General features: G+C 38.9%; 1 protein-coding gene across 1 annotated transcript; it reads left to right on the plus strand.

Annotated features, from left to right (window-relative positions):
- The first annotated feature begins 652 nt into the window (after window positions 1-652).
- ppic (peptidylprolyl isomerase C) lies at window positions 653-12,179 on the plus strand. Its single transcript, XM_056464222.1, has 5 exons — window positions 653-850; window positions 1,712-1,825; window positions 4,114-4,207; window positions 6,556-6,740; window positions 8,316-12,179. The coding sequence occupies exons 1-5, from the start codon at window positions 746-748 to the stop codon at window positions 8,442-8,444; spliced, it is 627 nt and encodes a 208-aa protein (XP_056320197.1). The 5' UTR covers window positions 653-745; the 3' UTR covers window positions 8,445-12,179.
- The last annotated feature ends 427 nt before the right edge of the window (window positions 12,180-12,606 follow it).

Genomic DNA, 12,606 nt, shown 5'->3' on the forward strand with positions numbered 1-12,606 from the left:
CAAACGGCATTTGCATCTAAACTCTTTATATATTCACAATAAAAGTAAAATTGAGGTATATATATAAATGTTATTTTATAGTGGTGAATAAGTTCTTTTCATTGCCTTTAAAGCAAAATACTTGAACACAAACATAAGAGGCTGAGAAAACTGCTCATTTTAGGACAAAATTTCAGATGGCATTGAGAGGTTTTTGCATCTGAACTCTTCATATATAAATACATACACTCCCAATAGCCCAATGCATTTGCCAAAAAAAAATCAGAAACGGCTCTTTGCTGACAAAAGGTTCCCGACCCCTGCACTAACATAATGTACTGTTTATATTTGTTAAATTGTATATTTTATTTACTTCATTGCTTTATTATCTGTGTTTTTGACTTGTCACTGTTGCACTGTGGAAACTTCTGTCACGCAAACAAATGTAAACATCTTGCAATAAAGCTCTTTCTGATTCTGAAATATTATCATATGTACATGTGATAGCGATGTGGGCGAGTATCTGATTGTTGTGGGTTTAATACATTATCATTTTGGGTCTCTGAGAAACTGAAGGAAATGCACAGTGTTGCAGCTCTCCCCTACACTGTACTGTACTGTACTGAGCGTGTTCCTCCGACACTGTGCGTCATGACGCGTGCGCGCTGTGGGAGGAGCGTCATACAGGAAGACGCAAGGAATCTGCAGATTCTCTTCAGCCTAATAACATTCAGACGCTAATATTCATATTCATATTCGGTCAGAAATGCAGCGGTTTCGGCTCTGGCACGCGCTTTCTCTCCTCAGTCTGCCGTTATTAAGCAGCGCCATTGATTTTAAAACGCGAACGGGACCGCAAGTGACGGACAAGGTGAGACGCGCGTCCTGCAGCATCTTCTGCAAACACCACACAAGCATCATCATCATCTTAATCATCATCATCCTCAACAAACACAAACTAAACCTATTTTAACTATTTACATATCGCTGTTACGCGCATGCGTCTGTTCCATTGCGTTTTTCTTGACGCGACGCGCTTTACTGGTATGCGTCACATTTGAAGCGTTTCAGGCACACCGAAATAAGAGTTGATGATGTTAAAGTGTTTAAATTCTGTTATTACTACAAGTTACATTATAGTCATTTATGCTTTTTTTTCCTTCATAAAAATTACAATTATTTTAAATGACGTCTTCATTTGTTGTGATTGAAAATGAAGAGTCGCTACAACAAATCTTAACCAAAAATAAAAGTTTGCTTTGTCTTATGACGAAATACTAATATTATACTTTTATTATTACGCGATAGTATTTCATGTTGCAATTTTAACAAGAATAAAAACAAAAGAAACAGTAAAACTTATTTTATATTGTACTTAAAATTTAATCTTGGTTCAACTTCGATTTTTTTATTAGGTTATAAGATTAAAAATGATTAGTTTATTTTTATTTCTAACAACCAATAAAAGAGTTTAGAAAAATGATTAACAATTACTGTAATTACTATAGTCAATATTCTGAACTTGTGTAGACACCTTAAAATAAAGTGTTGCATAAAGTGTTTATGTCCTCAGATCTTAAGCAAACTCCTGCTCTCTCTCTCTCTCTCTCTCTCTCTCTCTCTCTCTCTCTCTCTCTCTCTCTCTCTCTGTGTGTGCGTGTGGGTGTCTGTGTGTGTGTGTGTGTGTGTGTGTGCATATGGATGTGCTTGTGTGTGTGTGTGTGTGCTGCAGGTGTTTTTCGACATCACTGTGGGTGGTCATGAGGTTGGCAGGATCGTGATTGGTCTGTTTGGTGAAGTGGCTCCTCTGACCGTTCAGAACTTTGTGTCTCTGGCCACTGGAGAGGTAAAACTCAGCACCATCCCCATATATATATTATTCATATCCAGTGCTCAGCATAAATGAGCACACCCCCTGTGTAAATGAATAATTGTATCCATTTCTCAGAGAATATAGGTTATGTATTTTTATTAATCATTTATATCCATTAACATAAGAGTTTGGTCACCGAACATCTTTAGGAATAGAAAGATAATGCATTTACATTTAAACAATAAAATAAAATAAATAAATAAATAAAACCTACTTAATTTAAACAAATTTTTCTATTTTCACTTCTTTTATTGAATATTTTCCTCAACATATTAATGTGTGTGTGTTAATTTTTGGACTTCAGTTTATTTGTTAGATTAGGTTCAGTTTTGTCTTTGGTACGGACTAATCTAATGTACATGCAGGGGCAGATTTAACCAACAAGTGCGATAAGCAGCCGCTTAGGGCCCCAGGAAATCTGAGGGCCAATAATAAACACCTAAAAGTTTCTATTAATTATATATAACATGCTTTTCTGTCATATTTTGTATGGTGAGGGTCTAACAAATAAAATTATAATGTAGCTATTACATCTGGCAAATATGCCCCCCTCCACTCCCAATCATAGATCAGTCCAGCAGCCAAATCAGATTATTTATTTATTTATTTATTTATTTATTTATTTATTTATTTATTTATTTATTTATTTATTTTTAGTTGTGAATTCCTTTCAAGAAAACAAACTATATAAAATGTAGAGATTGCATTAAGATAGAAATGAAGAGTGATAAACGACAGCAAGGTCAAATTAAAAATGGTATTAAAAATATAAAATAAAAATACAAATACTGCAGAACAGGACTGTAGAGTCTGGAAATGCTTAGGGCCCCCAAATCCCTAAATCCACCCCTGTGTGTTTGCACAAATATATTACTGTAAAGAATCCTGTAGAAAATATTAATGTAAAAGAGATCTGTGAGGGGTCATCTTATTTATTATCAACACTGTATGTATATATGTATGAATGTATGTATGTATGTGTATATACAGTATACACTCACCGGCCACTTTATTAGGTACACCTGTCCAACTGCTTGTTAATGCAAATTTCTAATCAGCCAATCACATGGCAGCAGCTCACTGCAATTAGGCATGCAGACATGGTCAAGACGATCTGCTGCAGTTCAAACTGAGCATCAGAATGGGGAAGAAAGGGGATTTAAGAGACTTTGAACGTGGTTGTTGGTGCCAGACTGGCTGGTCTGAGTATTTCAGAAACTGCTGATCTGCTGGGATTTTCACGCACAACCATCTCTAGGGTTTACAGAGAATGGTCCGACAAAGAGGAAATATCCAGTGAGCGGCAGTTCTGTGGGCGCAAATGCCTTGTTGATGCCAGAGGTCAGAGGAGAATGGCCAGACTGGTTCCAGCTGATAGAAAGGCAACAGTAACTCAAATAAGCACTCGTTACAACCGAGGTCTGCAGAAGAGCATCTCTGAACACACAACACGTCCAACCTTGAGGCGGATGGGCTACAGCAGCAGAAGACCACACCGGGTGCTGCTCCTGTCAGCTAAGAACAGGAAACTGAGGCTACAATTCACACAGGCTCACCAAAACTGGACAATAGAAGATTGGAGAAACGTTGCCTGGTCTGATGAGTCTCCATTTCTGCTGACACATTCGGATGCTCGGCTCACAATTTGGCCTCAACAACATGAAAGCATGGATCCATCCTGCCTTGTATCAGCGGTTCAGGCTGCTGGTGGTGGTGTAATGGTGTGGGGGAGATTTTTTGGCACACTTTGGGTCCATTAGTACCAATTGAGCATGGTGTCAACACCACAGCCTACCTGAGTATTGTTCTGACCATGTCCATCCCTTTATGAGCACAGTGTCTCCATCTTCTGATGGCTTCTTCCAGCAGGATAACGCACCATGTCATAAAGCTCCAATCATCTCAGACTGGTTTCTTGAACAAGACAATGAGGTCACTGTACTCAAATGGCCTCCACAGTCACCAGAGCTCAATCCAATAGAGCACCTTTGGGATATGGTGGAACGGGAGATTGGCATCATGGATGTGCAGCCGACAAATCTGCAGCACTGTGTGATGCTATCATGTCAATATGGAGCAAAATCTCGTGAGGAATATTTCCAGGAGCTTGTTGAATCTCTGATATGAAGGATTAAGGCAGTTCTGAGGGCAAAAGTGGGCCTGACCCGGTACTAGTAATGTACCTAATAAAGTGGCCGGTGAGTGTATATATTCTCTCTGATACACTAACACAAATCATCTCTCTCTCTCCATCTCTCCAGAAGGGATACGGCTATAAAGGCAGCAAGTTTCACAGAGTTATCAAAGATTTCATGATCCAGGGAGGAGATTTCACTGCTGGAGACGGAACAGGGGGTGAGGATCATGATCAGTACATGGATTTTGAAGATTATTAATTATTTACACAATGAGCTATCCGTTTAAAAATTGTATTCGCACTGCAATATAAAGCAAAAAATGAAGTACCACATGTTAGTTTTTCCAATATTGTGCAGCGCCTATTACAGCAGTAACGTCATATAGGAGCTTTAACACATCACCTGAAAATTTAGGTTACTCACTATCCAACACAAAAACCTTGAACACTGCTAACCATTGACTTTCACAGCAGGAAATACAATCATATGGAAGTCAATGTTTACAGTTTCCAACATTCCTCAAAATATCTTCATTTGTGTTCAACAGAAGAAAGAAATAAAAGATGATTTAATGATGACAGATTAGTTTTAATTTTGGGTGAACTGTCACTTTAAAGGTGCAGTATAGAAGAGTGACGGGCAAAGCAGTGGCGCAGTAGGTAGTGGAAGAATGCTGGGGAAAAACTGCCATTGAGTTCCATAGTATTTTTATTTCTTACTATGGTAGTCAATAGAAGCTTTTTTCCAACATTCTTCAAAATATCTTCTTTTGTGTTCAACAGAAAAAAGAAAATAAAACAGCTTTGGAACCAATTGAATCCGAGTAAAAAAAGTTATATTTATATAATTATATTATTATAATTATTCATAAGTTATAATTATAAATATATACTATAATATGCCCCACAGTCCAAAGACATGTGGTACAAGTGAATTGGGTAGGCTAAATTGTCCATAGTGTATGGGTGTGTGGATGTTGCCCAGAGATGGGTTGCAGCTGGAAGGGCATCTGCTGCGTTAAACATGTGCTGGATAAGTTGGCGGTTCATTCTGCTGTGACGACCCCAGATTAATAAAGGGGCTAAGCCAAAAAGAAAATGAATGTATGAATGAGTGAATGAATATAAGAGTGACACCCAGTGGTTGAACTAGGTAATGCAGTCCAAAATCAAAACACTTTTCACTCAACCCCTCCTCTGATGGCTCCACTCAAATGTAGGTTGCCAGATTGACACCAATAGGAGCGAGCGTACCCTATAACCAACAACAACAGACAAAATTAATATTTTCCACGTTAAAGGAGTTTTTGTTCAAACCATTACCTAAAACTCCTATTTTAGAAACGGTTTCTATTTCTCACAGCTGAACAACAGCATAAACTATGACAATGATCACCTCAGGTACTGATTATGTGCTTTATTCAGTGTTCAATACTAACAATGCGAGTTTATCATTTCACATGACATTCTTCTCCATACTGAAAGCAGCAGCAGATCTCAGATCACCTCAGATCTTGAAAATAAAGTAAACATATTTGAAAATGTAACTCAAATATCATTCGCTCAGCGTGTACTGTTAATAATGTTATTGAGGTTTAATATGTATTCGTTAGATTCTAAACCTTACGTTTTCATTGAAATGCAGTGCACTATTCTGTGCTTCTGAATAGCTGTGTTTAAATGTTTCTGTCATGTTGCGCTTGATGCAGATAGTTAAGTTGCTTGAGTCTCGTTGTGTTGCGTGTTAGGACACGATGTTACAATGAAAGACGTTCAGCTAATGTTTACATTTGTAATGTTTTTATTATTTGCTCATTTAATTTGCCACCTATATAACTCTGAATGTGCATCTCATTTCAAGACTGAAATGAAATCCGGAGCATTTTCCACCAAGGCAACCTGCAGGGCATCAAATATTATTAGCTAAACTGGCAGTGGGCGGAGTTCTAGAGACCAAAACAAAGACAGACGTTCTGACATGAAACGCACAAATTCAAAGCAGAATAATTGACTTCAGCATTGTTTCTCAACACAGCACATCTGCTAACATATGATGGTGTTTTTGTACTTAAAAGGAGTCAAAAACTTACATACATCACCATGAACTGGAAGCTGTGACCTTTTTTTCGTATTGTGATGCAGTTCCTAGAGAAACTAAATATTCAATAAGAAAACAGTGGGCGTGGCTTGTTTTTTCTACTGTGAGCTGATTGGATGTAGTAAAGTAGGCGTTTCAATCAGGAAGATGGGGAGAAGGGTTTGGGGAGAGTTATTACAGCCTAACAGACTCCTCCTCCTCACCATTACTGTTTGATGTCAAAACTGACAGCTGGAGGGGCGTGGTTAAGTAAGTTAGTCCCGCCCAGTACCTCAGACAGAGCTAATCTAAGAGAAAGGCATAACATTTTGAATTGTTCACCACAAAACTAACAATGTGAGCTAACAAAATCAGCATGGTTAGTTTTGAATATGGTCGTATGTACTTTAAGTCAAACCTGACATGACAGATTCAGAGTTGCAGAAGAGTAAATAACGTGGCTCTTATCTGCATTGTTGTGTGGCTCAGGTAAAAGCATCTACGGAAACACGTTTGCGGATGAGAACTTCCGGCTCCGGCATCTGGGGGCCGGTTGGGTGAGTATGGCGAACGCGGGGCCCGACACCAACGGCTCGCAGTTCTTCATCACGCTAGCCAGAGCGCCGTGGCTAGACGGAAAACACGTGGTCTTCGGAAAAGTCCTGGAGGGGATGGTAAGATTCCTGTAGGCAGAAACAGACACACACACACACACACAGATTAATGGCGACAGCTCAGAAACAGAGTGTTGCGAGCTTCTGTTTACAGTAACAAGAAAGCAGTCGACCAATCAGAAGAACTCAGAGGCGAGGCTAATGTTGCGAACTTCTGTTTACAGTAACAAGAAAGCAGTGGACCAATCAGAAGAACTTGAAGGCGGGGCTAGTGTTGCGAGCTTCTATTCAGAGTATCAAGAAAGCAGTTGACCAATCAGAAAAACTGGGAGGCGGGGCTAGTGTTGCAAGCTTCTGTTTAGAAACGCAAGAAAGCAGTGGACCAATCAGAAGAACTTGGGGGCGAGGCTAGTGTTGCGAACTTCTGTTTACAGTAACAAGAAAGCAGTGGACCAATCAGAAGAACTTGGGGGCGAGGCTAGTGTTGCGAACTTCTGTTTACAGAAACAAGAAAGCAGTGGACCAATCAGAAGAACTTGGGGTGGGGCTAGTGTTGCAAGCTTCTGTTTACAGTAACAAGAAAGCAGTGGACCAATCAGAAGAACTTGGGGCGAGGCTAGTGTTGCGAGCTTCTGTTTACAGAAGCAAGAAAGCAGTGGACCAATCAGAAAAACTGGGAGGCGGGGCTAGTGTTGCAAGCTTCTATTCAGAGTATCAAGAAGGCAGTTGACCAATCAGAAGAACTTGGGGGCGGGGCTAGTGTTGCAAACTTCTGTTTAGAGTAGCAAGAAAGCAGTTGACCAATCAAAAGAACTCGGGGCGGGGCTAGTGTTGCAAGCTTCTGTTTACAGTAGCAGGAAAGCAGTGGACCAATCAGAAGAACTTGGGGGTGAGGCTAGTGTTACAAGCTTCTGTTTAGAGTAGCAAGAAAGCCATGGACCAATAAGAAGAACTCGGGGCAGGGCTAGTGTTGTGAGCTTCTGTTTATAGCAATAAGAAAGCAATGCACCAATCAGGAAAAACTGGGAGGCGGGGCTAGTGTTGCAAACTTCTGTTTAGAGTAGCAAGAAAGCAGTGGACCAATCAGAAGAACTTGGGGGCGGGGCTAGTGTTGCGAGTTTCTGTTTATAGTAATAAGAAAGCAGTGGACCAATCAGAAGAACTTGGGGGCGGGGCTAGTGTTGCGAGTTTCTGTTTATAGTAATAAGAAAGCAGTGGACCAATCAGAAGAACTTGGGGGCGGGGCTAGTGTTGCGAGTTTCTGTTTTCTATTTGAATGAGACTGAATTATCTCACTGTATGACTCTGAATCATACAGACGAAATAAAATAATCTATCTTTTCTTATTATGCTCCATCATTCATCTTGTGGTGTCAAATTAGTTTGCTGTTATATATTTCCTATTTTAAACTGAAAATAAATAAATTGTACTGGCAGATTATTTTACTTGTTTAAATATAAAACTCACTTCATTTTGACTCATTATTTCTGAAAATAAGACTATACGTTTTACTTGTCTTTAAGAATTTGTAGATATTCGAACTGTAAACAGGACAGAAACTCTTGAGTAAAAGCGTGTTTTGCAGTGTATGTGTGTGTGTGTGATTGTGATGTATTATTATGGTCTGTCTGCAGGCTGTGGTTCACACCATTGAGCTTCAGGACACGAACGAGCGAAACCTGCCGTACACCGAGTGTGTGATCGTCAACAGCGGGAAGATTAAAGTGAAGGAGCCGCTGCTGGTGGAGGTGGAGGGATGGTGATCACGTTTACAGCTCTGTTTTATCTTCATTTACAGCTGAAGATTCACATCATCAGCCCTCCTGGCAAATTTCAGCTCTTCAAATATTTCCCAAGTGCTGTTTAACAGATTTGTTCAGCTCATGTTTAAGCAGTAGTTTTAATAATAATAAATCCCAATTGCTCGTTTATTTTAGGTGCGTCTCAATCAGCACCCTTGTTCACTAGTCAGTGCACTAATTAGTGTGTCAGTCATTTTCAGTGCTATCTCGATCACTAAATTCTTCCAGCGCACTGAAGCATTCACCCTGAAAACCCCTACTCAATGCATCGTGAAAATCAGGGAGCATTGATATAGACTACTATATGTGCCCTTAAGGGAATCATGAAATATGAATCACGCAACCCAAATCATCCAACATATTGACAAACGAGAGATGGGTTTTTTCTAAAAAGAATCTGATATTTATTTACCTTGCACATGAACAGAGCTACATAAGTTAGGAGCAAACATTTATAACGGTTTAATAGTTGAAATGTTGCTGGTTTATTAAAACTATCACATTAATCAGCTGTAATGTACTTTAAAACATGGTAAAATCAGAGTATGAGAATAATTAGTTCTGCCGTCTAGAAACTCCAGTTTTGATGATGTACAATGAGGACGTTCTCATGTCACACTTTGGACCCTATCATGCAGACAGTGCAATAAGGCGCAAGACGTGTTTGGCGTGATTTGTTCCTATTTTCAGACCAGCGCAACAGTAATTTTCACGTTTTGCGTCACGTTGTTTAAATAGTAAATCCATTTACACCACTTTGGGGACTCATGTGTGTGCTGGTCTATAAAGGAGGTGTGTTAAGGCGCAGCGTTGCTATTTTGAGGAGCTGAAATAGACCGCACCACTGACCAACTAAAAGCTGCTCTAAAGTCCAGCAGAGCGCGTTAGTTATGCTCCTATGCAGATCCAAAACACTTACACACTACTGAATACACACAGGAAGAACAGCAACACACACATATCTTTACAGATGAAAACAATTAAAGGATTAAAATGATCCAGAAATTATTATTTTCTATATCAATATAAACACCACTGCCTCCATGCCTTCTTCACCTCGGGGGGCTTTTTCAGTTACACATGATAATCTGCATCTGTATAATGTTATTATTATCAGCATTATTATTGATTATCTGCAGATTTATATCTGTTTTAATAAACACAAGTGTAGATTTGTCCAGCTGTGGGGTTTTGGAGACGTCTGCATCACCATATGGGTCATCAGAACAGGACGTGTGTTTGGATATAACTCAGTGTTTTGATCACACCATTATTATTGTTCATTTATTCCTCTGCTGGAGATTAGAACTGAATTTAGAAATAGTTTTGACACAAATCTTTGCTCTTAACAAAAGAGATTAAATATGTGGGCTGATGGATGTGTTCAGTGGAGTGAGTTTCCACCGTTTCCTCACTCCACCAAAGTAAAGGAGTAAAGAGAAAGTAAAGAGGCTGAATGGAGGAGGCTGATTCTTTATCCTCGCGCTGCAGATGCTCTGTTGAACTGTTTTCTCCCTAGTGAAGCATTCAGTTCTTCCACTTATGCCAGGTAAACAGCAAATGCACCATGGAGAGACACAACTGACTCTTAAAGGGAATAAGAGACGAGACTCTGATTGGTTTAATGCAGGTTATGCTCCAAACACAGCCAGAACTCATGAAGAGAATAAGCTCAACCCTGTTAGACCATGCGCCGGGTGCAGAGCAAATTTTACCATCTTAAAATAGCAAAAGTGGATTCAGACACGCTCTTAATGCTTTTGCACCATGAGCTGCAGACTTTGCGCCTAGATCATTAAAATAGAGCCCTCAGTGTAGTCAACTGAGCTCATCAGTGCCATTACTAGCGCACACCACCTACTGATGAATGACTGGTGCTGATTAAGATGTAGCATTTGTCTTTGCTATGATGACAGTACACAGTATTTTACTAGTTATTTTGCAAGATACTAGTATTCAGTGCATTAATTAGGTTAACTAGGCCCGTTCAGTTAATTTGGCAAGTGATTGGACAACATTAGCTACGTTTGCATTTAAAGCTATAAATTAAACTTGTGTATATAAATATCATCGTATAAAACATTAGTAAATAAAGCAGTGTTTCCTTCCAATGAGAAACAAAAGAGAACAAAATCATCACTTCCTGCTAAACTGGAGCAGATATGAGGCAGGGAAATGTAGTTTGTAGTGCGGTAGGAGAAGCCATCGTGGTCTTTTGTCTTCTCTAGTCATGCGATTTCTCCAGAAAATAATTTAATAGTAAAGGATGTCCTTCCTCTGTCAAACAGCACTTGGGAAACACTTGAAATAGAATTAAAATGCACTAATAATTTAGTCTCCATCTGTTCTCATATCTGACGTGCTGTGTTCATCAGTGTTTCTCCTCATTATTATCCTCTATGCAGACACGTTTTCTACATTTCTCTTCTACAGATCTGTGATGTTTCCAGTGTTTAATGGCCAAAACGTTTGTACTGTATGTTTGTACATCATCACTAACACTCTTCACAGCGCAGCACTTTATATTTACATGTACTGCAGTTTATTCTGCAGAAATCCTCCTGTTAGGAATGACTATGAGTGCCATAAGAGCTGCATACTTGAATTTTAATTTAATACCTACTCTTATTTTATTGAAAAGAAAACTGTACGTTTGGTTTATTGTTGTTTATATATATTATATTGGTGTTTATAAGTCTATCTTGTCACTATATATTGTTTTGATGGTTTGTAATTGTTAATTTTATTAATGTACTTGTGTGAGTTTTTGGATGTACATCAAACCATTTCTTTTATATCACTTACAAAATGCAAATCTTATTTACAGCCCATTTTACCCATTTGTGATGAAGCTAAAACTGCACAAACATCTGATTGGATGGTTAAAGTGTCTCATTTACATAAAAGGGACAGTTCTCCCAAAAATGTTCTGTGTTTGCTTATACTTTATTGTCCCATTTCTGGGAAATTTGCCTTGGACAACCATGACATGGCCAGAACACATTACAACACAATAAATGATTAGTCCCTTATTTATCAGGGGTCGCCACAGTGGAATGAACCGCCAACTATTCCAGCATATGTTTTACGCAGCAGATTCCCTTCCGGCTGCAACCCAGTACTGGGAAACACCCATACACTCACACATTTCCACACACACTCATACACTACGGCTAATTTAGATAATCAATTCCCCTATAGCGCATGTGTTTGGACTGTGGGGGAAACCAGAGCACCCGGAGGAAACCCACACCAACACGGGGAGAACATGCAAACTCCACACAGAAATGCCAACTGGCCCAGCCAGGGCTCGAACCAGTGACCTTCTTGCTGTGAGGCGACAGCACTACCTATATAATAACTTTTTTTACTCAGCATTTACTCAGATTCAATTGGTTCCAAAGCTGTTTTATTTTCCTTTTTCTGTTGAACACAAAAGAAGATATTTTGAAGAATGTTGGAAAAAAGCTTCGATTGACTACCATAGTAGGAATAAAAATACTATGGAACTCAATGGCAGTTTTTCCCCAGCATTCTTCAGTATATCTTCGATGAGATTGACATATTTATTATTTTGAGGTGAACTGTCCCTTTAAGATCCTTTAAGAAATGTGAATGAATAAAATCAATAATGTGGCTCTTGATTTTACCATGACTAATACATTTATGAAGTCCGTGCTTTCAGAAAATAAAACATCTACTCCTGAAATGTGTTTTCCGTCATTTATTTGTATGTAGAAATGTGTTTTGTTTTATTTGTGTGTGTGCGTGTGTGTGTGTGTGTGTGTGTGTGTGTGTGTGTACATGATTATGTAATAGGGTAGATGATGAATATTCATACATTTCATTATAATTCATTACATAATCCGGAGGATACACTCTAATACCTGACACTGTAGCTTGTTTCCTGAATAATTCTCATTACTGTGTTCCAAAAATTTACACACTTTATTTTTAATTCTATTAAATCTAACAATGAGCATTACCTTATTGAACTACTTATTACACCGCAAAAACCTTAAAACAAGGAGAATAATCTGATGATGGGTTGAGTAAAATGTACTGTTGCGCTGGTCTGAAAATAGCAACAAATCGCACCAAACACGTCATGCACCTCATCGCA

This window comes from Danio aesculapii, chromosome 8 (genome assembly GCF_903798145.1).
Source record: "Danio aesculapii chromosome 8, fDanAes4.1, whole genome shotgun sequence".
Classification (NCBI taxonomy): domain Eukaryota; kingdom Metazoa; phylum Chordata; class Actinopteri; order Cypriniformes; family Danionidae; genus Danio; species Danio aesculapii.

Coding starts and splice junctions, on each gene's coding strand:
- ppic (XM_056464222.1), top strand. CDS start 746: ATGCAGCGGTTTCGGCTCTGGCACGCGCTTTCTCTCCTCAGTCTGCCG. Junction 851..1,711: donor GACCGCAAGTGACGGACAAG/GTGAGACGCGCG, acceptor TGTGTGCTGCAG/GTGTTTTTCGACATCACTGT. Junction 1,826..4,113: donor TGTCTCTGGCCACTGGAGAG/GTAAAACTCAGC, acceptor CCATCTCTCCAG/AAGGGATACGGCTATAAAGG.